The 24,740-nt window shown below is 39.0% G+C and overlaps 1 protein-coding gene across 1 annotated transcript in view; it reads left to right on the top strand.

Moving 5' to 3' along the window:
* The window catches only part of LOC309849183 (phosphatidylinositol 3,4,5-trisphosphate 3-phosphatase TPTE2-like), a 134,352-nt gene that overhangs the window by 104,356 nt on the left and 5,256 nt on the right, over nucleotides 1–24,740 (top strand). The window contains exons 28-33 of the mRNA XM_082701509.1: nucleotides 2,397–2,457; nucleotides 3,490–3,571; nucleotides 3,675–3,763; nucleotides 8,194–8,255; nucleotides 13,464–13,544; nucleotides 15,863–15,968. Of these exons, the coding sequence (XP_082557635.1) occupies nucleotides 2,397–2,457; nucleotides 3,490–3,571; nucleotides 3,675–3,763; nucleotides 8,194–8,255; nucleotides 13,464–13,544; nucleotides 15,863–15,968 (481 nt within the window). The remainder of the gene's footprint in view (nucleotides 1–2,396; nucleotides 2,458–3,489; nucleotides 3,572–3,674; nucleotides 3,764–8,193; nucleotides 8,256–13,463; nucleotides 13,545–15,862; nucleotides 15,969–24,740) is intronic.

Here is a 24,740-nt window from a genome sequence, read left to right as displayed (position 1 = left end):
AAAAATGTATAGAGAAATATGAGGTGATTTTTTAAAAATCCCTAAAACTTAACCATCCAAGTATCTTTTTAAAGATTTTTATTTATGTATTTGACAGAGAGAGAGAGATATCACAAGTAGGCAGAAAGGCAGGCAGAGGGGGAGGGAGATGGAGGTTCCCTGCTGAGCAGGGAGCCTGATGCGGGGCTCAATCCCAGGACCCTGAAATCATGACCTGAGCTGAAGGCAGAGGCTTAACCCACTGACCCACCCAGACGCCCCCCAGGTTTTTCATTTTCTTTTTTTTTTTTTATTAAAAAAGCAAATGCTGAATGTCCGTAAGTGTGGTATACTAAGGAAGACTGCACAGAAATTAAATACTGTGAAATGTTTGCTTATTGAGAGAATGAAGGGCAAAACGGTATTCTAATGGTTGTGTGGTATTTCATTAGTGCTATAATCATGCTTGAATGTTGGATAGTTAGGTGTCATTAACATTAATAATGCGGCTGGTGGTGTGTATTATGGAGGGCATGTAGTGCATGGAGCACTGGGTGTGGTGCATAAACAATGAATTCTGGAACACTGAAAAGAAATTTTAAAAAACATTAATAATGCAGCATCAGAGGCACAAAGGTTTAAAGGCATAAAGCCTTTTCTCATAGGTTCCTAGGAATTAAATTCCCTGGTAATGGAGTATGAGTATTTTGGGGATTCTCAATATATATTACCAAATCCAAGGGATTATGTTAGCAATAAATCAAAATCTTTATTTTCATGCCATCTTTGCAAACATTGGATTTTCCCATTTGAAAAGGAAAGGGCTAATTTCATGGGTGAAAATGGGATTTTATTGTTGTTTAGACTTCTCTGTTGGTGAGGTGAACACTTATCTATATAGTTTGTTATGCAGTTAAATTTTCTCTTTAATGAATTTATTAATGTCCTAGGCCCATTTATCTATAAGTTGAGGGAGTATTATTTAAATTGTTTTGGTTTACTAGTTTATACTAGTAAATATTAGACATAGTTCCCATTCACTCCATTTTACTGAAAATTAATCTTGTTTATTGCACTGTGGCATTTTTTTATGGAAATCTCCAATTTTTAAAGTCGAACCTAAATCTGTTGATCTTCCATTGATTCAAAACTTTGTTTTTCTTGATCTAAAGAATTGATTAATATGCACTTGAACTTCCTAGAGATATTTGTGGGTTTTTAAAAATCTCTGATTCTTTACTCCATCTGGATTTCATTTTAGTGTAAAGGATCTCATGAAATCTTGATGCATATGAGTCTATTCCCGACCATTCCAGCATTATACAGACTCAGAGTATTTATCTTTTTTATTTACTATTTCCTACTGTCAATTTAACCAATTGATCATTTTGATGTTTTTTCTTTTTCTCAATATGAAGCTAGTAAACATTGGTCAGGGTAGTATACTCATCAATTTTTAAGCCTTTTTACAGTCATTTTGTTGTACAGAGACACATGGTCTGTGTGTGTTTCAAATGGATAAATTTGGTAGAAATACTGTATTTGTATGTGATAGTAACTGTACTTTAGGTCACTATTTCTTATTTGAAAAGTTATGCATATATGCATATTTGTGTGTGTGCGTGTGTGTGTGTATATATATGCACATACACGCATATGTATTCATTTTAGAAAGTATGCAAAGGTGATCCAAAGTCTCCATATTGCCACCACTTAATTAAAATTTAATATAATGTGTTTTTTTTTATTATGCATGTATAGACACACAATCATACCACACATTTTTGCATTATTTATTCATTTAAATAGTGCATAGTTTGATGGTAATATTCAGATCATGATCTAAAAAAACTATCTATTTGGGCACCTGGGTTGCTCAGTTTGTTTAGCCTGTGATTCTTGGTTCTGGCTCAGGTCATGATCTCAGGGTTGTGAGATGGAGGCCCACATCAGGCTCCATGCTAAGTGGGGAGTCTGCTAAAGATTCTCTCTCCCCGCCTTCCTCTTACTCATGTTCTCCCTCTCTTTTTTCTAAAATAAATCAATCTTTTTAAAAATTTAAAAAAAATAACCTATCTATTCAAAATAGATCTAGATAAGAATCATATATTACTACAAAATCATAATTTTCACCTGCTTATGTAAGGCTAGCTAAATGTCTCTGGTAGCTTTAAGCAATGTGTATTTATAGTAGACTTTATTCAGGTAGTCATGCACAACATTGTGGACTATTTGAAAACCATCAGTGGATAAGCTAGGACTTGGAATGTAGGTACTCTATTCCCTAAATCTCCCCTAAAAGGTGCTAAGTGAAGGACAAGTAAATAAAAGGTAATGACCATTCTGGCTTACTCCTAAGGAATAGCTTATATTGATGCCATATGGATTTATGTATGATATGTGTCTATTTTTTCTAGGAAGTTGTGCGGTTCTTAGATACCAAACATCGAGAACACTATCAAATCTACAATCTATGCAGTATGTACATGGCCAGATATTTTGCTACTATTGATATGAAACAGATCACTACATATAAGATGATTCAGTCTTCACATTTCATTTAATCATAAGTATTTGGTGGGTGATGGGAAGTGAGTTTAAAAATCTCCATCTTGCATTGGTTCTGTTTTGTAGGGGAAAAAATATCTCAATAGTATAAATGCCCTGTCGGGGAGACAGGAAGCTTAAGTTGAGGCAGAGCCATTTTGGGTAGAATCTGCTCTAGTGGTGTTAGGTTTAGGGAAATACTTCTGTTTTCCCTGCTGGCTTGTGTTTTGAAGACAGACAATTCAAAAAATACATTTCCTAATTCACTAGGAGTGGGGTGTGAGGAGAGCAAAACCCAAATATGAAAAAAATCCAAATAGTCAATAAACAAGGGAAAATATGCTCAAAAACAAAACCTGTAGAAAAGAGATTATATCCCCACTTAGTATTCTGTCTTGCTTTTTCCTCTTCCTGTATATTAAACAGACATTTTCAGGAGGCAAGCATTCTGGTTGGCCACATTGACTTCTGCTCTGTGGTAATATGTGGTAATATGATGAGTAACCTACTATAAAATTAAAAGTAAGGCCTTTTAAGTCCAAATAAGTTGGGTTACTCAAGATGGACAAACCACTGCTATCTCTGTTTATCAGACCCTTAATATTCTTAAAAGCAACAAGAGCCAGTAAGAAAGCTCCTTTTAATGCTGGTTAAGGGGGAATGCCTGGGTGGCTCAGTTGGTTAAGCATCTGCCTTTTGCTCAGGTCATGATCCCAGAGTCCTGGGATCGAGTCCCAAATCTGGCTCCCTGCTCAATGAGGAGCCTGTTTCTCTCTCTCCCTCTGCTACTCCCCCTGCTTGTGCGCTCTCTCTCTCTCTCTCTCTCTGACAAATAAATAAAACCTTTAAAAAAAAGTTAAGGTGGATAAGGCATTTATAATAAAAAGTAGAACTTCTTCATAACTTGATCATTTACTGTGTTTATTAGGCATAGCTATCTGACCTATGTATTATTTATTTTAGGTGAAAGAGCTTATAATCCTAAGTACTTCCATGACAGGGTCCAGCGAATCAAGATTGATGATCACAATGTCCCCAGTCTAAGGTAAATTTCATGCCAAGATGGCTGTCAAAAGAAAGCTAAATATATTGGACTTGATTTTTTGGATGAATTTTAATTCAACTAAAAATTTTACATTTGAAATCAGTGAGATGGTGGCATTCGCCAAGGAAGTGAATGAGTGGATGTCTCAAGATGACAAAAACATCGTAGTGATTCACTGTAAGGGAGGCAAAGGTAAAAATATTTTTTAATTTTTCTTTTTCTAAATAAATATTAATACATTAAAGTACAAGAAGAAGGTACATACTGTTATTAGTATTAATAGTTGTTAAAATTTTGGAAGGGGGGTCGCCTAGGTGGTGCAATGGTTAAGCACTGACTCCTGGTTTCAGCTAAGGTCCTGATCTCAGGGTGGGGAGATCCAGTCCTTCACCAGGCTCTGCACTCAGCACAGAGTCTGCTTAAGTTTCTCTCTTCCCCTGCCCTTCTGCTCCCCACCCTGCTCTCTCTCATTCTCTCAAATCTCTCAAATAATTGAATACATTTTTTTAAAAAATAGTGAACATTTTTTGATGTTTGCTTCAAAACTAAAGGAAGAGAAGGAAAGGAAGTGGGGGGTGGAAGGTGACTACTAAAGGGAAGAAAATAGGAATAACAAAACTAAGAAAGATTGAGCATATTTTTTCTTATTTATTGACTACTTGAGTTTCTTCATTTTTGATTTGCAAAAATATGTATGAAAGTAAAAATGTTTAATTTTAAAAACTGTCAGAGCACATTTAAAAAAAATTTTAAGAAATATATAATGTGTTTTTATCCCTGGGGGTACAGGTCTGTGACTCACCAGGTTTACACATTTCACAGCACTCACCATAGCACATACCCTCCCCAATGTCCATAACCCCACCACCCTATCCCAATCCCACTTCCCTCAGCAACCCTCAGTCTGTTTTTTGAGATTGAGTCTTTTAAGGTTTGTCTCCTTCCCGATCCCATCTTCTTTCATTTTTTCTTTTCCTATCCCCCCAAACTCCCCATGTTGCATCTCCACTTCCTCATATCAGGGAGATCATATGAGAGTTGTCTTTCTCTGACTGACTCACTTCGCTAAGCATAATACCCTCTAGCTCCATCCATGTCATCACAAATAGCAAGATTTCATTTCTTTTGATGGCTGCATAGTATTCCATTGTATATATATATACCACATCTTCTTTATCCATTCATCTGTTGGTAGACATCTAGGTTCTTTCCATAGTTTGGCTATTGTGGACATTGCTGCCATAAACATTCGGGTGCACGTGCCCCTTCGGAGCACCACGTATGTATCTTTAGGATATATACCCAGCAGTGCAATCACTGGGTCATAGGGTAGCTCTATGTTCAGTTTTTTGAGGAACCTCCACACTGTTTTCCAGAGTGGCTGCTCCAGCTTGCATTCCCACCAGCAGTGTAGGAGGGTTCCCCTTTCTCCACATCCTCACCAGCATCTGTCAATTTCTGACTTGTTAATTTTAGCCATTCTGACTGGTGTGAGGTGGTATCTCATTGTGGTTTTGAATTGTATTTCCCTGATGCAGAGAGATGTGGAGCATTTTTTCATGTGTCTGTTGGCCATCTGGATGTCATCTTTGCAGAAATGTCTGTTCATGTCCTCTGCCCATTTCTTGATTGGAGTATTTGTTCTTTGGGTGTTAGGTTTGCTAAGCTCTTTATAGATTGTGGATACCAGCCCTTTATCTGATATGTCATTTGCAAATATCTTCTCCCATTCTGTCACTTGCCTTTTGGTTTGGTTAACTGTTTCCTTTGCTGTGCAAAAGGTTTTGATCTTGATGAAATCCCAGTAGTTCATTTTTGCCTTTGCTTCCCTTGCCTTTGGCAATGTTCCTAGGAAGAAGTTGCTGCAGCTGAGGTCAAAGAGGTTGCTGCCTGTGTTCTCCTCAAGGATTTGGATGGATTCCTTTCTCACATGGAGGCCCTTCATCCATTTGGAGTCTATTTTCGTGTATGGTGTAAGGAAGAGGTCCAATTTCATTTTTCTGCATGTGGCTGTCCAATTTTCCCAGCACCATTTGTTGAAGAGGCTGTCTTTTTTCCATTGGACATTCTTTCCTGCTTTGTTGGAGATTAGTTGACCATAGAGTTGAGGGTCTATTTCTGGGCTCTCTATTCTGTTCCATTGACCTATGTATCTGTTTTTGTGCCAGTACCGTACTGTCTTGATGATGTCAGCTTTGTCACAGAGCTTGAAGTCCGGAATTGTGATGCCACCAACTTTGGCTTTCTTTTTCAGTATTCCTTTGGCTATTTGAGGTCTTTTCTGGTTCCATATAAATTTTAAGATTATTTGTTCTATTTCATTGAAAAAAATGGATAGGATTGCATTATATGTGTAGATTGCTTTAGGTAGCATAGACATTTTCACAATATTTGTTCTTCCAATCCATGAGCATGGAACATTTTTCCACTTCTTTCTGTCTTCCTCAATTTTTTTCATGAGTACTTCATAGTTTTCTGAGTATAGATTCTTTGCCTCTTTGGTTGGGTTTATTCCTAGGTATCTTACAGTTTTGGGTGCAGTTGTAAATGAGATTAACCCCTTAATTTCTCTTTCTTCTGTCTTGCTGTTGGTGTATAGAAATGCAACTGATTTCTACACATTGATTTTATGTCCTGATATTTTACTGAATTACTGTACAAATAGTAGCAGATTTGGAGTAGAGTCTTTTGGGGGTTTCCACATAAAGTATCATACTATCTGCAAAGAGTGACAGTTTGACTTCTTCTTTGCCAATTTGGATGCCTTTAATTTCTTTTTATTGTCTCATTGCTAAGGCTAGGACTTCTAGTGCTATGTTGAATAGCAGTGGTGATAATGGACATCCCTTCCATGTTCCTGACCTTGGCAGAAAAGCTCTCAGTTTTTCTCCATTGAGAATGATATTTGCGATGGGTTTTTCATAGATGGCTTTGATGATATTGAGGTATGTATCCTCTATGCCTACACTGTGAAGAGTTTTGTTCAAGAAAGGATGCTATACTTTGTCAAATGCTTTTTAAGCATCTAGAAAAGTTGGGTATGCATCCTTTCTGATGAGGCATAATATTCCTTTATATATATAAACCATATCCTCTTTATCCATTAGTCCATTGAAGGGCATCTTGGTTCTCTCCACAGTTTGGCAACTGTGACCATTGCTGCTATGAACATTGGGGTACAGGTGGTCCTTCTTTTCTCTCCATCTGTATCTTTGGGGTAAATACCCCGTAGTGCAATTGCAGGACATAGGGTAGCTCTATTTTTGATTTCTTAAGGAATCTCCACACTGTTTTGCAAATTCTTATGTTTTAAATTAAGATAAATGACTGAAGGTAAGTATGTATCTTTTTATGCTTCCCTGCCTTGACTTCACTTGATTGCATGATAGGATATGTACTGTGTCTGTGACTGTACACAGCCACAAGAACATGAAATCTGCAAAAGTGTTTTTCAGATGGGAAAATACCAGTTATAGAGACCCAGTGATGGCCTCGAGACAGAACTGAAATGTTAACAGTCTTTACCACTAAGAGCATGGTTGGTAATAGTCAGGAATTCCTCTAGTAAGAAGCCTTTATATCACAGCATGAGGTGGTAAAAAGTCTTTTTTGGAAGTGCTTGGCTTAGAATGTTTTCCAAACTATGGGTTGTAAAATAAGTTTGGATGTTCATTGAAAAAAAAAAAAAAAGAATAGGAAGTAGTATATATCTAAAGTTAAAAGGGTAAGCTTGAAATTACACAAAGTAAGTTCACCATACACTGGCTAAGATAAAAGCTACAGATAAGTGTAGAAATAAAAGACACACTGTATATTTTAAATCAAACTTTGTATAGCAGGGCAAAAATATAATTTAGAGTAAAACATAAATTTTGAGGATGAAATAACATGAAATCAAGGGTTTGCTTTAAAATGCTATAGGGAGTGCCTGGGTCACTCAGTTGGTTCAGGGTCATGAATTCAAGCCCTCCACTGGGCTCTGTTCTGGGTGTGGATCATACTTACAAAAAGTTTAAAAAATGAAATTCTGTGGAAGAAGAGAGGAAGAAAAACATGGAAGGAAGGAAGAGGAGTGAAACAAGGACAATATAATATACTCTGGGAAACAGATATTATGGGGTTTGTTATACTTTTCTGTTTACTTTCATGTATGTTTCATAACACACTTAAAGACTCAAAAATAGAAGGAAAAATGGGTGTTATAAATGCTATTTCATGTTTTGGGTTCTGATCATGTTTTATCTTTTATAGGTATTTTTATTTATGTTAGTTGGAAAAACAGGGTGTGTAATTAGTTCTTAACTGGTAAGTAGCTCTTTAGCTCTAGGGTCCTAGAGGAGACCTCAATGGCTCTGCCCGTTACTGTAGTCCCCAGCAGCAGGGATTCGAGAACAGCATACACGTGCGCACGTGCCTTTGGGCACACAGGACAGAATTCTAGATACAACCTCAGAGCAATGAAACAGCTTTGGCTATTCCTGAATTGAAATCTTTTGAATAAGCCCTTTCAGAGGGAAAGAAAATCGATCCCAAATGAGCTCTTTGAATATTTCGGACAGCATCTTTATACCAAATACTGCCATGAACAGGTTGTTCATGGACTAACTTCTTTTCTTTTGCAGGACGAACTGGAACGATGATTTGTGCCTACCTTATTGCCAGTGGAATATTTACAACTGCAGAGGTAGGAAAGCTGTTACCACAGATGATCTTGTGCTGATTGAATCTGATAGTTCTGAAACCTCATTGGTAGGATGTTAAGATGGTTCTTTGAGTCGTGGTACTTAATGAAGTTGTGATTAGAGATCCACTTATTAGAAAGCCTCGTTTTGATTTGTCCTTGTTTATTTTTTTTTCCAAAATTTTCTTTACATTCTAGTTAGTTAATATACCATATTTCCTAGTTTAATTTTCACTGGTTAGTAACTGACCTCTTAGGTGCCTCTTAGTCTGGGCCAGGGCTAGGGTGAGGTCAGTGAGAAACTCCCCTCAGGCACAAAATTTAAGGGAATGCCAAAATTTTCAGTAATTAAGAGAAATAATCGAATGCAGTATGTTTAAAATTAAGATTAATGAAAAAAATCCATGATGTCTACAATAATACCAACATTTTAAATAAAGGTAGGGTCTATTAGGGACAGGATTAAAGGGGGGGTGGTAAAGTCAAGCTGTCCAAGTGTAAAACAACTCCACAGTCATAATGCTTCCTACAGCTCAGTTGCTCCCAGCCCCATTCTTATGCCCCCAGTTAGGGGACGGTCTCCTTCCTCACAAGAATAATATCAAGATTGGTTTGGTAGGTTCTCCAAAGGATGTCCAACATACCTAGAAGCACTAGGTAGGTGAAAGGTACACTTTCCAACGCAGAACAAAATCTCTCATTGATGTTATTAACCTCTCATAGTCAATATCTATGGGATCTATTGGAGGTTGGGCCCTCTGAAAATTTCTGCAGAGACAGGGTGAGCTATTTCCTGTTCTTAAAGTGGGGTTCTCAGTCTTATTACTGCCATGATTGTGCTGAGAAGTTCCCACTGAATGGACATGGCCAGCAGCTCTGCTCCCCAGTTGGCCAGCAGTCTGAGAGGAGAAACTTCGGGTTGTCTCCAGTGTCCCACCCTCTGGTGCCACGATCTGCTTTATTCCTAATTTGAGACACACAGGTTAGGAAAATGGAGGCTCTTCCCCAGTGTTTTCCAAAGTGGGTCGAATCTTTCAGTGAATTGTAAAGTCAACTTGTTGGGTTGTGACTAGCGTTTTTAAAAATAAAATGGAATGATAATGAAAATACAACGGTTCAAAATCTGTGGGACACAACAAAGGCAGTCCTGAGAGGAAAATATATAGTGGTACAAGCCTTTCTCAAGAAACAAGAAAGGTCTCAGGTACACAACCTAACCCTACACCTAAAGGAGCTGGAGAAAGAACAAGAAAGAAACCCTAAGCCCAGCAGGAGAAGAGAAATCATAAAGATCAGAGCAGAAATCAATGAAATAGAAACCAAGAAAACAATAGAACAAATCAACGAAACTAGGAGCTGGTTCTTTGAAAGAATTAACAAAATTGATAAACCCCTAGCCCGACTTATCAAAAAGAATAGAGAAAGGACCCAAATAAATAAAATCATGAATGAAAGAGGAGAGATCACAACTAACACCAAAGAAATACAAACTATTATAAGAACATACTATGAGCAACTCTACGGCAATAAATTTGACAATCTGGAAGAAATGGATGCATTCCTAGAAACATATAAACTACCACAACTGAACCAGGAAGAAATAGAAAGCCTGAACAGACCCATAACCAGTAAGGAGATTGAAACAGTCATTAAAAATCTCCAAACAAACAAAAGCCCAGGGCCAGATGGCTTCCCGGGGGAATTCTACCAAACATTTAAAGAAGAACTAATTCCTATTCTCCTGAAACTGTTCCAAAAAATAGAAATGGAAGAAAAACTTCCAAACTCATTTTATGAGGCCAGCATCACCTTGATCCCAAAACCACACAAGGATCCCACCAAAAAAGAGAGCTACAGACCAATATCCTTGATGAACACAGATGCGAAAATACTCAACAAAATACTAGCCAATAGGATTCAACAGTACATTAAAAAGATTATTCACCACGACCAAGTGGGATTTATTCCAGGGCTGCAAGGTTGGTTCAACATCCGCAAATCAGTCAATGTGATACAACACATCAATAAAAGAAAGAACAAGAACCATATGATACTCTCAATAGATGCTAAAAAAGCATTTGACAAAGTACAGCATCCCTTCCTGATCAAAACTCTTCAAAGTGTAGGGATAGAGGGCACATACCTCAATATCATCAAAGCCATCTATGAAAAACCCACCGCAAATATCATTCTCAATGGAGAAAAACTGAAAGCTTTTCCGCTAAGGTCAGGAACACGGCAGGGATGTCCATTATCACCACTGCTATTCAACATAGTACTAGAGGTCCTAGCCTCAGCAATCAGACAACAAAAGGAAATTAAAGGCATCCAAATCGGCAAAGAAGAAGTCAAATTATCACTCTTCGCAGATGATATGATACTATATGTGGAAAACCCAAAAGACTCCACTCCAAAACTGCTAGAACTTGTACAGGAATTCAGTAAAGTGTCAGGATATAAAATCAATGCACAGAAATCAGTTGCATTTCTCTACACCAACAGCAAGACAGAAGAAAGAGATATTAAGGAGTCAATCCCATTTACAATTGCACCCAAAATCATAAGATACCTAGGAATAAACCTAACCAAAGAGACACAGAATCTATACTCAGAAAACTATAAAGTACTCATGAAAGAAATTGAGGAAGACACAAATAAATGGAAAAATGTTCCATGCTCCTGGATTGGAAGAATAAATATTGTGAAAATGTCTATGCTACCTAAAGCAATCTACACATTTAATGCAATTCCTATCAAAGTACCATCCATCTTTTTCAAAGAAATGGAACAAATAATCCTAAAATTTATATGGAACCAGAAAAGACCTCGAATAGCCAAAGGGATATTGAAAAAGAAAGCCAACGTTGGTGGCATCACAATTCCGGACTTCAAGGTCTATTACAAAGCTGTCATCATCAAGACAGCATGGTACTGGCACAAAAACAGACACATAGATCAATGGAACAGAATAGAGAGCCCAGAAATAGACCCTCAAATCTATGGTCAACTAATCTTCGACAAAGCAGGAAAGAATGTCCAATGGAAAAAAGACAGCCTCTACAATAAATGGTGCTGGGAAAATTGGACAGCCACATGCAGAAAAATGAAATTGGACCATTTCCTTAAACCACACACAAAAATAGACTCAAAATGGATCAAGGACCTCAATGTGCGAAAGGAATCCATCAAAATCCTTGAGGAATACACGGGCAGAAACCTCTTTGACCTCTGCCGCAGCAACATCTTTCTAGGAACAACGCAAAAGGCAAAGGAAGCAAGGGCAAAAATGAACTATTGGGATTTCATCAAGATCAAAAGCTTTTGCACAGCAAAGGAAACAGTTAACAAAATCAAAAGACAACTGACAGAATGGGAGAAGATATTTGCAAACGACATATCAGATAAAGGACTAGTGTCCAGAATCTATAAAGAACTTAGCAAACTCAACACCCAAAGAACAAATAATCCAATCAAGAAATGGGCAGAGGACGTGAACAGACATTTCTGCAAAGAAGACATCCAGGTGGCTAACAGACACATGAAAAAGTGCTCCATATCACTCGGCATCAGGGAAATACCAATCAAAACCACAATGAGATATCACCTCACACCAGTCAGAATGGCTAAAATCAACAAGTCAGGAAATGACAGATGCTGGCGAGGATGTGGAGAAAGGGGAACCCTCCTACACTGTTGGTGGGAATGCAAGCTGGTGCAGCCACTCCGGAAAACAGCATGGAGGTTCCTCAAAATGTTGAAAATAGAACTGCCCTATGACCCAGCAATTGCACTATTGGGCATCTACCCTAAAGATACAAATGTAGTGATCCAAAGGGGCACATGCACCCGAATGTTTATAGCAGCAATGTCCACAATAGCCAAACTATGGAAAGAACCTAGATGTCCATCAACAGATGAATGGATCAAGAAGATGTGGTATATATACACAATGGAATACTATGCAGCCATCAAAAGAAATGAAATCTTGCCATTTGCGACAACATGGATGGAACTAGAGCGTATCATGCTTAGCGAAATAAGTCAAGCAGAGAAAGACAACTATCATATGATCTCCCTGATATGAGGAAGTGGTGATGCAACATGGAGGCTTAAGCGAGTAGGAGAAGAATAAATGAAACAAGATGGGATTGGGAGGGAGACAAACCATAAGTGACTCTTAATCTCACAAAACAAACTGAGGGTTGCTGGGGGGAGGGGGTTTGTGAGAAGGGGGTGGGATTATGGACATTGGGGAGGGTATGTGCTTTGGTGAGTGCTGTGAAGTGTGTAAACCTGGTGATTCACAGACCTGTACCCCTGGGGATAAAAATATATGTTTATAAAAAATAAAAAAATTAAAAAAAAAAAAAAAAAAGAAAACGTTGCCGCTGCACTGATACAGGAAACACACACACACACCTGCACCCCCACACGCATGTGTATTACCAGTTACCAGAGCAGACCTTAGGGGCTTTAGCTGGCCTTAGTGCCTTACCTGCCACATGGTGCCTAATCAGTGATCTGGAAATGTTCTAATTGTTTTCCTTACTAATATAACATAGTGTACCCTTTTAAAAAATCTTTTATTGTTGTTTATAATTTTTATTTTTAAAAGGAGCTAATCTACCATTGGAATAGAAATGCCTGCTGCTGTTTTTAAGCACATACACTGCTACTTTACCTAGTTTTATTATATTCTCAGGTGAAACCTGTTATGTTTTTCATGACTCTATTCAAAAAGCATTGGCCCTTCTGAGCTCGAAGGGCCTTATGAACCAATCATTGTTATTTTTATTAATTTACACTTCCTGCTTACAATTGGAGAAAAATTTGCATGGCCACCATTGAGAAAAATATTATAGTCTGGTAAAAACCCACTACTAGAATAATATCCTCACAATGTGAAAATTAAACAATGTTGTATCAAAAAAAAATAAAAATAAAAATAAAAAATAAAATGGACTAGATTTGAATAGAAAATATCAAAAGGTAAGTATTGTTTTGTGAAACTTTGGTTTCAGTTGTATGCGAGTATGTGTTTGTGCAAAAGCCTTGATACGATTTTTTGTTGTTGTTAACTTTAGTTTGAGTAAACTCTGCCTAAAGGCTGCAGACTTAAGGAAATAATGTGCCATTAGAACCTTTAAGAATGCCTTCCACAGGAAAAGAAAGGGCATATGAGCCATGACTGTCTTGCCCCCTTTTCCGTAGGAGAGCCTTTTTTATTTTGGAGAACGGCGAACAGATAAAAGCACCAGTACTAAATTTCAGGGAGTTGAAACCCCTTCTCAGGTAAGTTGTTATTCTTAAAAGGGGGGACCTTTGGGGGAGTTCAGCACCCATTATTTGGTTTCACTGTGCACTCTTTTCCTCGCGTGATCGGGCCGCTCCACTCTGGTGCCTATAACAGGCCTGGTTCCCTCCCAGGGCCAGAGAGTTATGTCTATGAGTACCCCCCCCCCCCACACACACACACCCTGCCCTGGGGAATCCTGCTCTCCATTTAACATTGGTCACTGCTTACGGAGTTCAAGAGTTGATTCCTTCCCAAAGTAGAAAGGTCTAATTTCTAAGATTCCAGACTCGAAGATTATAAAAAAATCACTAGCCTTTGATTTCTCTCTGAGAGGAAATGAGTCTTTCACAAACCCCTACTTGGGCCATTCACCTCTTGCAGAACATCTCGTGTGTGTGTGTGTGTATGTGTGTGTGTGTGTGAGAGAGAGAGAGAGAGAGAGAGAATCAAAGAAAGAGACAAGAGGGGGCTCCCGTATTTTGAAAGAAAAAGGGGAAATTAACATCTTACCAAACCTATTCCAGACACTATTATACTTTGACATATATTATCTCATTTAATACTCAGAAAATCCATGTGTAATATATGCAGTTACCCTGTTTTATCCTTTAACAAATATTTTATGGTGAATAATTTCAAACATAAAAAGCTGAGACAATCCTATAATAAATCCCCGTATAGTCCTCGCACCACTTCAACCATCGTTTTATCACGTTGCATTCATTCCCTCCCCACTCTCCTCACATGCACACACACACACACCCCTTCTCCACAGAACCCAGATGGCTGTGGAGGAAATCCCAGTCATCGGGTCATTTTATCTCACAAGTATTTTAGTGTGACATTCACATAGACTCTCGAGGGTAAAAATACCATAACACCATTGATCATATCTAAAAATATTATATCTTAAGGGGCACCTGGGTGGCTCAGTGGGTTAAGAATCTAACTCTTAATTTCAGTTCAAGGTCATAATCTTGGGTCATGAGATCAAGCCCTGCAATGGGCTCTACATTCAATGGGGAAGTCTGCTTGAGATTCTCTCTCTCCCTCTACTTCCGCCCCTCTGCCCCTCTAAAACAGATAAATAAATCTTTAAAAAGTAAAAACAAATAAAAATATCATACCTTGGGGCACCTGGGTGGCTCAGTGTGTTAAGGCCTCTGCCTTTGGCTCGGGTCATGGTCCCAGGGTCTGGGATCGAGCCCTGCATCAGGCTCTCTGCTCAGCAGGGAACCTGCTTCGCTTCCTCTCTCTCTCTGCCTGCCTCTCTGCCTCCTTGTGATCTCTGTCTGTCAAATGAATAAATAAAATCTTTTAAAAGTATATACCTTAATGATACCTTAATAATATCTCAATTTCTGGGGCATGTGGGTGGCTCAGTCAGTTGAGTGTTTGCCTTCAGCTTGGGTCATGACCCTGGGGCTCCCTGCTCACTGGGGAGTCTGCTTTTCCCTCTCCTTCTGCTCCTCTCCATGCTCTTGGTCTCTCTAATGCACACACACTCTCTCATATAAGTAAATCTTTAAAAAATACACTCAAGCTGGCCGCAGGGACAAGAGAATATGTATCTTCATTAGCAGTGTGTGGAGCTCAAATCCTTTCGTGATGAGGAGGCTACTCTCTGCCAGAGCACAGACCTTCCTTGAACATAGTCACAGTTAAGCCTCCACACCCAGACTGAGCTTTTCCACAGTCATATTAACTACGTCTTGTTTTTATTTATTTTATTTATTTATTTTTAATTTTTTATTTTTTATAGACATATATTTTTATCCCCAGGGGTACAGGTCTGTGAATCACCAGGTTTACACACTTCACAGCACCCCCCAAAGCACGTACCCTCCCCAATGTCCATAATCCCACCCCCTTCTCCCAAACCCCCTCCCCCCAGCAACCCTCAGTTTGTTTTGTGAGATTAAGAGTCACTTATGGTTTGTCTCCCTCCCAATCCCATCTTGTTTCATTTATTCTTCTCCTACACACTTAAGCCCCCATGTTGAAAGGTTGTAGCGCTTTCCCTGGGTCTGGTTAGGTGTCCTTGCAGTCGAAAGTGGCCTATAGGAGCCACATGTGCCTCCCTTCTTGTTCCTTCCCCACAGCACAGAGTTCAGAATTTTTCTTCTAAGGGAGATATTCAGTCATTAGGCAGCAAACATAAGCATGCCTAGTCATATCATGGCATTCAAAAAATGTTTTTTTAATTAATGATTCTCCCTAAATTCTATGTAAAAATAAAAACAAGAACAAAATCAGGAATGCTGAGGATAGACTTTTCACCTCCACTTAAATTGAGTCTTCTGTTGTTTTGCAGAGTAGATACGTTGGATATTTTGCAGATGTGAAAAATATCTACAACATGACTCTCCCTCCAAGAAAAACAGTCAAGATTGAAAAAATTGTTATTCATTCAATTCATGGTAAGTGATTTATGTGTCATTGACGAGTTGGCCAGTGGGGAAATGTTCTGACTCTTGAGGCGTGGGATGGTTGCTTCCATGTGTGTACCAAAAATCCCAACTCATGGCTGTCCTTTTATGCATTCTCACATGTAACCCCTCCTGGTGGAAGAGCCCAGAAGTCCTTAGATGTCCTCTCTTCACCAGTTTGTGAGGGCTTCATCCCCTTCTATCTTCTATTCTCACTGCTGCCTTGGCTTCAGCGCAGGGTGGGCTTTTAAGAATTGGACCCTGATGTAGAAGAGAGGAAGGGCTCATGAGCCCTGGAGACCACCTCTTCCTCATGTCCACCTCTAGTTCAGGGTTCATCTGGCAGCCCTGTACCATTTGCTCACATGAGCCTTTCAGAAACCTTCTTTTCCCTCTCATCATCCTGGTCTCTCCCTCTCCTCTCCCTCCTGCACTGTTAGTCCCCTCATCCCCAGCAACTTGAGAGGTCTTGATATGTCTTAAATACATAAAGTTGTCTTCAATACCCAAACAACAAATGAAATTTGTTGCCACAAATTTTCTTTTAGAAATAACTACCAAGTGCCTGCTTTGGGCAAGCCCCCTGCCAGTGTTTCTCTGCCCTCAGGAAGGAGAGGAATGAGTGTGCATGGATATAAAGAGCTGACCACAGTGTTGGGGCACACACAGACTGGACCCTGCCAGCTGAGGGTCAAGGTCAAGGATAGCTTCCTAAGGAGCACCACCCAGGTCTTCCTTACTAGAATCTATGTAAACACAGAAAGGGGGTTGGGAGAAACCTGGACTCAGGGTGGTGGGGGGAGGGGGACATCTTTCAGCCTCCTAGCTTCTATTACTTATTACCAGGAGTAAAAATCCTGATCAATTTTTAAAAGAGCTGACTGTTCTCATGTTTCTAGAATGTCAGGAGATGGACTGGGATCTATCATCATGCAGGGAGGCAGGAAAATTAGATCTTCCATCTCTAGGACTTAAGAAATGAAGGAGAAGGGGAGGGGAAGAACCATCCTCATGTCTTTAATTCTCCATCAACCACCCCGCTTCCTGCACAGCTCACAGGGGAGGCAGCAGAACAGGGCCACCTCAGTGGGGGTGGGCTGGGGCTTCACTCTCACTGCCTGAGGTGCAGTAGGGAGCGATGCTCTGGCTCCCCAAAGTTAAACCATGGCCCGTGCGGAGATGCCGGGTCCCTCATGAGTAGTATGGTGCTGGAGCACTGGTATGCATCCCAACAGGCTTGTATTTTTAGCCTTCTGGGGAGTCCCAAAAAATAAGAGCTAGATATAGATATTTTTTAACATTTCGCCCAATTATTTAGAAATAAAAGAATCATTTAAGTATATATATATATATATATATATATATATATATATATATATGTGTGTGTGTGTGTGTGTGTGTGTTTGTGTGTGTGTGTGTTTGTGTGTGTGTATATCCTGCATAATAAAAAAAATTACAGTTAAAGTATAAAATGCTTTTTTTCAAATTATTTTTATATCCCTTCCTCCCCACCACACACACAGAGGTGGTGGTGAAGAGTTTCAATGGATTACCACAGTTGGATTGCATCAGTTTCCAGCTTGTGAAAACCAATGTCAACCCAGGAGGATTGTTTCTGTGGGAAATTTTGTCTAGGTTTCCAAACAAGCATTGTGCAGGCAGACCCTTGAAACACGGCCCATTCGGGCAAAAGGCTGCTTGTGTATAAAAATTAGCAACTGTTGGTGAAAAGGCTTTGCAGACTGCAAAGTCCTCTAGAGAGTCCATGATGACCGTTTCCTTGGCTGTGTGTGAATTAGGAGGGAGAGAGTTGTCGTGGTCATAATGGCTGACCTCATTCAGAATTCCAGGTGTTGCCACACCTCCCCAGGCAGAGCCAGGCTTGTCCAACAGGTGTCAGAAGGTAGGGGACAGCAGTTTTGCTCTGTTCCCTTCCCACATTCAGTGGGGTCCTGCAAAAAGAGTCAGCCACTTTATTCTAGACCAGGAAGAACAACATGGTTAGCCACTGGAGCAGTTTCTCACACCGAGAAATATAAATGCAACCATAAAACCAACTCAGTGGTAGGAGAGCCAGAATTGCGTTGAGTGTATGCTCTGCTTCAGTTTCTTCTTTGTTAACAATGGGACCAACGGTATCTATACAGACCCCCATGAGTATTAACCGTTCCAGACAGACAAATAGACATTTGGTCCAGTGGAATTTTAATGTATTTTCCTAACATGAATAGTGAGAATGGGAATTGTTTCTCAAAATTTTAAGCTTAAAAATGCTTTTAATAAGCTTCTCAGTCTGATGTTATACCCTAAGACTGTGACTTCTCTGCTAATATTTTATGTTTTATATAAACTGCAGAAACATTGTTTAGTTAAAACTGGAAGGTGCAGAGATACAGAACAGAGGAGCTAACCCAAATGCATAAGTACTGCAGAGGAAAACTGGGAGAGGGTTTCATGGGTTTGGTTTGCTAGTCTCAGGCTAACAAATAGATTCTAAAAGTCCAGTTTGAGTTGGAAGTCTCATGGAGACTTCCAGACAAAGTTGTAATCTTAGCAGCTGTTCAGTACCATGTGTGTCCAGACCTCAGAGCCAACTTCAGAAGGACTACATGGTAAGTTACCAGTTTTTCTGCACCCATGTAAATAATCAGGCCAAAGCTAATGACACCAGAATTTTTCTATATATATTTACTTATTATCCTCTTATCGCATTGTTAGCTTGCCCAAAAAACTGAACCCTCTAGGCTAAGAAGTTCTGTTAGCCTTTGGGGTTGGACACTCTTGGTGCCCCATCAAGATCCCACTGGACCCCTTCCACCAGCTCTGTGATTCCCCCCACCAACCTCCACCCCCTTTACTATAATCCTTGGAGAATTACTACTGGAGCCAACTCATTTATTTAGAGCCCCAAATCCCTGAGAGTGTCACCACCCTGTTGGGCAGCCCATACGCAATGACTAGCAGCTGTACAAAAACTCAACTCCTTTGCTTCCAAGTGTGGCAAACTCTGTAGTATAATTTACACCAAAGAATTCCCCAGGGTTCAAGCTGAATCTGCTGCATCCCACTCTTCATTGGCTATTATGAAGAAATTCCTTCTAGGAGCACTTCCTTCATAAATCACTAGTACCCGGAGTGTTGGTTTAGGGTCCACTTCCGGGAGAACTCAACCTGTGATCATGCATTTCCTTATACTGAGGTGTCATATTTATAACACTGTATCTCCTTGGTCTCTGTCAGGTGATTTACTGTGTTGCAAATTGCATGAGGACAGAGACCATTATTCATTCGTCTTTGAATCCCCCAGATCGTGGAGCTCAGTAGATCTCTGTGAAGTTGACTTGAACAAAAATGTATCTGGCATATCTCATCACACCTGTCCAGCCCCCCTCATCCACTTCTCCAATTTTATTCCCCACCTCTCTGTCTGTCCATAAATCAGCTCTAGCAGCAGTGGCTTTCTTCCCCTTTTGTTGTTGTCATTCTTTTATAGTAACGATTCTTGGACTTCTAGACGTTGTCTCCCCCTTACTTTTATAAACACTTTCTCTATTGAAATATACTTGACAGAAAATGTTGCATTCATTTTAGGGGTGGCTGGGTGGCTCAGTTGGTTAAGCCTCTGTCTTTGGGTCAGGTCGTGATCTCAGTGTCCTGGGATTGAGCCCAGCATCTGGCTATTGGTTTAGCAGGGAGCCTACTTCCCCCTCTCTCTCTGCCTGCCTCTCTGCCTACTTGTGATCTCTGTCTGTCAAATAAATAAAATATTTTTTAAAAAATGTTACATTCATTTTAGATACATAAACTAGTGATTTGACAAGTATATACATTATGTTATGCTCACAAGTGTAGCTACCATCCCTTACCATACAACACTATTTGAGTGACACTCACTATGTCACTCACTATGTTTCCTGTACCTTTTATCCCCCAAGACTTACTCTACTCATTCTATGACTGGAAGCCTATATCTCCCACTCTCCTTCACCTGTTTTGTGCCTCTCCCCACTTTCCTCCCCTCTGGCAATCATCAGTTTGTTCTCTGTGTTTACAGATCAGGTTCTACTTTTTGTTTGTTCATTTTCGTTTGTTTTATTTTTTAGATTCCACATATAAGGAAAACTACTTTTTGTATTTGTCCTTTTCTGGTCTGGCTTATTTCACTTAGCATAATACCCTGTAGGTCCATCCATGTTGTCACAAGTGGCAAAAATCTCATTCTTTTATGGGTGAATAATATTCCATTCTACGTACACACCACCTCTTTATTCATCTATCGATGGACACTTGAGTACTTCCACGTCTTGGCTATTGTAGGTAATGCTGCATTAGACATAGAGGTGAAAGCACTGTGGGCAATACTATAGAGTTTCCTCACGAAGATAAAAGTAGAATTACCATATGACCCAGTAATTCCATTACTGGGTATTTACCCAAAGAATATGGAAACACTAATTTCAAAAGCTATATATATCCCCTATGTTTATTGCAGCATTATTTACAATAGCCAGTATATGGAAGCAACTCAAGTGTCCACTGATGGATAAATGCATAAAGAGAAGGTGCATATCCACATAAGTATAATGGAATATTACTCAGTCATAAAAAAGGAATGAAATCTTGTTTTTTGACCAACATGAATGAACCTAGTGGGTATATTGTTAAATGCATAAGTCAATCAGAGAAAGACAAGTACCATATGATTCCATGCACATAAGTAATTTAAGAAACAACAAAGAAAAAGACAAAAAACAAGAGTCTTAAATACAGAGAAGAAACGAGTTGCCAGAAGTTAAGTGGGGTAGGGGATTGGTGAAATAGATAAAGATGATGAATAGTACACTGACCTTGATTATATAGAATTGTTGAATCCTTATACTGTACACCTGGAACTAATACTAATAAATACCCTTGAAACTAAAACTAATAAACAACACTTAAGTTAATTATACTCAAGTAAATAAATAAAGTGCCCAGAGTTGAGCCCTGCTGGTCCTCAAAACATATTAAAGCCCAATAGTTTTCAAAAGCCAAATGTTATAGGGACTTGTCTTCTCAGTGCAGGTCTCCTGTGCCTGCTCTGTGGTCTGAGACTCTTGCTTTTCCATGCTTGGGGGTCCCTCCTCTTCATGGACAGTCTTACAGGGGGGTTGGTTCTTAACTGTGTCTTCACCTCACCTACCTTTTCGATGTGGCCTCCTCTCTACTGTGGAAAGTCTGTTCTGCCAGTTTTTGGGTCCTTTTCAGAGTTTGTTGCACTTGATGTGGCTGTTATCTTGGTGTGTGTGTAGGGGACAAAGTTAGCACAGGATCCTCCTACTCTGCCATCTTCCCAGCAGCAACAACAAAAAAACAACCATCATATAATTTTTACCCTCCTCTTGCTAATGCGGTGTACCATGTTGGCTGATTTGAAAATATTGAACCATGCTTGCATTCCCAAAATAAATCCCACTGATCGTGGCAAATGATCTTTTTATTGTTGAATGTACTTTGCTAATATTTTGTTGAGGATTTTTGTATCTATCTAAGTTCATGGGGAATATTGGCCTGTAGTTTTATTTATTTATTTGTTGTTTCTTTAATCGTGACTTTAGTTGGTCTTGGTATGGGTAATGCTGACCTTATAGAATATATTTGGAAGTTTTCCTTCACCTTCTATTTTTTGGGATAGTTTCGGGAGAATAGGTATTAACTCTTCTTTAATGTGTAGCAGACTTCACCTGTGATTCTATCTGGTCCTGAGCTTTAGTTTGTCGGGAGTTATTTGATGACTGATTCAGTTTCATTACTAGTAATTGGTCTGTTCAGATTTCCTATTTCTTCATGACTCAGTGTTAGAGACACCAGCCTTCTTTTGGAGTAAGAATAATCTTCCTTTGAGGTTGTTAAGATCAAAACAGAGTGGGGATGGGGAGACTGTCAGAAAAAAGCGTGAAAGAATTTGCAGTGAGCAGTGTTTTGACTTGTGCACCCTTGTGGGATTATCTCTACCTCTCATGGTCTTTAAGCTCTTTATAACTCTAAGTTGTAGAAAAGTAATAATACTGTAAATAATTTTTGTACATAAAAATACAAGTTAGTTGTATCTAGTGGAAAGAAATTGATTATTAAACCATTTTTTAAGATTTTATGTATTTATTTATTTGGGAGAGAGAGAATGAGAGAGAGAGAGAGCATGAGAGGGGGAAGGTCAGAGGGAGAAGCAGACTCCCCGCTGAGCAGGGAGCCCAAAGCAGTACTCAGTCCCTGGACTCCGGGATCATGACCTGAACCAAAGGCAGTCACTTAACCCACTGAACCACCCAGGCGACTGATTAAGCCATTTTATATCTGTTTATACGCTCATGTCATCAATCTTTATTTCCCAATAGATGCGCAGTATTTTTTTTAATTGAAGTATAACATACATTCGTTTATATTAGCTCCAGGTGTACAATATAATGATTCAGTAATTTTATACATTACTCAGTGTTCATCAAGATAAGTATATTATCATCAAGATAAGTAAACTCCATGGGTCACCTGGGTGACTCAGTCTGTTAAGTGTCTGCCTTTGGCTCAGGTTGTAATCCCAGAGTCCTGGGATAGAGCCCTGTGTCACGTTCCCTGCTCAGCGGGGAGCCTCCTTCTTCCTTTGCCTCTCCCTTGCTCATGCTTTTTTTCTCTGTCTCTCTCAAATCAATAGATAAAATCTTAAAAAAAAAACATTTATGGATCGAGGAGAGCATATGCTATGGCGAGTGCTGTGAATCGTGTAAGACTGATAATTAACATACCTCTGCCCCTGAAACAAATAATACATTATATGTTAATTTTTAAAATGAAAAGCGTACTCTTTATTCCTCTTTATTGCACCCATCCCCTACCCACCTCCCTTATGGCAGCCATCAGTTTGTTCTCTGTATTGAAGGGTCTGGTTTTTTGTCTTCTTTTCTTCATTTTTATTTTTAAATTCCACATAACTGAAATATATTTGTTTCTCTGTTTCACTTAGCATCCCTACAGGTCCATCCACATTGTTGCAAATGGCAAGATTTTTTTTTTTTTTTAATTACAGCTGAACAATGTTCCATTGTGTATGTGTATACCTATATAAATACATCTTCACTACATTTTCCTTACCTATTCGTCTCTCAGTACACACTTGGATTGCCTCCATGTATTGGCTATTGTAAATAATGCTGCAATAAACATAAGGGTGTATATATCTCTTCAAATTGGTGCTTAATATTCTTTAGGTAAATACCTAGTAGCAAAATTACTGGACTATACAGTAATTCTCTTTCTAATTTTGTGAGGAAACTCCCTACTGTTTTGCACAGTGGCTTGTAGTTAACTTTGCATCAGCTGTAACATTTTACTGGTTTTTGATTAATTGATGAGTCAAATAAGATTTTTGACATGTATTTTAAAAATGCAAGAATAAATGAAACAAGATGGGATTGAGAGGGAGACAAACCATAAGTGACTCTTAATCTCACAAAACAAACTGAGGGTTGCTGGGGGGAGGGGTTTGGGAGAAGGGGGTGGGATTATGGACATTGGGGAGGGTATGTGCTTTGGTGAGTGCTGTGAAGTGTGTAAACCTGGTGATTCACAGACCTGTACCCCTGAGGATAAAAATATATGTTTATAAAAAATAAAAAATTAAAAACATTTTTAAAAAATGCAAGGCACAGAACAGTGCTGTGGTATGCAACAATTCCTGTAACACAGAAGTGGGGAATAATATGTATTCATATTTGTGCTATGTACATATATAAAAATACTCAGGGAGAGTATTCCTTTTTGATTATATGTGCACAAAAATATTCTCCATTTGGAGCTGGACAAATAAACAGGTGGGAGTAGGTGAGCCAGACTCTTCACCTCATGTCTTTTTTTACCTTTTATATTATAGAAATATGCTTTAAGAGGTTTAAATGTGTGGGAATTAAGCTTGTAAATCAGTGCCCTTTCCTGTCATGTGGTAAGGGTTTGTATTAACTAAGTTCTACATTTTCACTAATCTCTGGTCAACATCAGTTCTGCAAAGGAGTTCTGCAACTGCAATGGGATAGGATGGCATGGGGTGGAGGAAGTAAGGCTCAGACATGATGATGCTTAATGCAAATTCATAATGTGGTCCTACGATGCAAATAGAATCTGAACATCAAGAATGATTAACATATGACTCTGTTAGAATATTTTTTTAGTTCTGAACCTTTACTTCTATGCATATTTGTGACATTCCTCATTAAAAGAAAAGCAGTTAGAATTAATTGAGGGCTTGAGAAACCAGCCTTTAAGAACTCCTAAAAAAAGGGTTCGTCTGAATCGAATAGAGAGCAAGAAACCATTTGTCTATAGATGTATCATGAGTGCCACCAGAATATTTGGATGCAGCAGTCTAATATCTAACTCCAGATGAGGGTAAGAGGAAATTAGACTGTTTAAGACCCATTGTTGGATGTCTGAAGCAAGCAACACACTAGCAGGAAAGGTGGCAAGTTACCTACCTGATTTTTTTCTAGAAAGGTGAAGAGATGAAGTTCTGTCTTAGAAGCTAAACTATATGTCTTCCCCCCCACACACACACCTCCAGCCTTATAAATTGAACTTTAGGAGACAAAGTTGGGCTTAAAGATTTGTCTTTTAAAGACAGAATCCAAGCAAGACGCAGATGATTCACTACTGACACACTGTTAGCTGTCATAATTTTCTCTTTAATCCATAATGTTAATCGATGAGACATTTTGCTCTTTGTTCTAATGAGCCTAA

This window comes from Mustela nivalis (assembly GCF_964662115.1).
Source record: "Mustela nivalis genome assembly, chromosome: 15".
Classification (NCBI taxonomy): domain Eukaryota; kingdom Metazoa; phylum Chordata; class Mammalia; order Carnivora; family Mustelidae; genus Mustela; species Mustela nivalis.
This window is presented reverse-complemented; position numbering and strand designations above follow the sequence as displayed.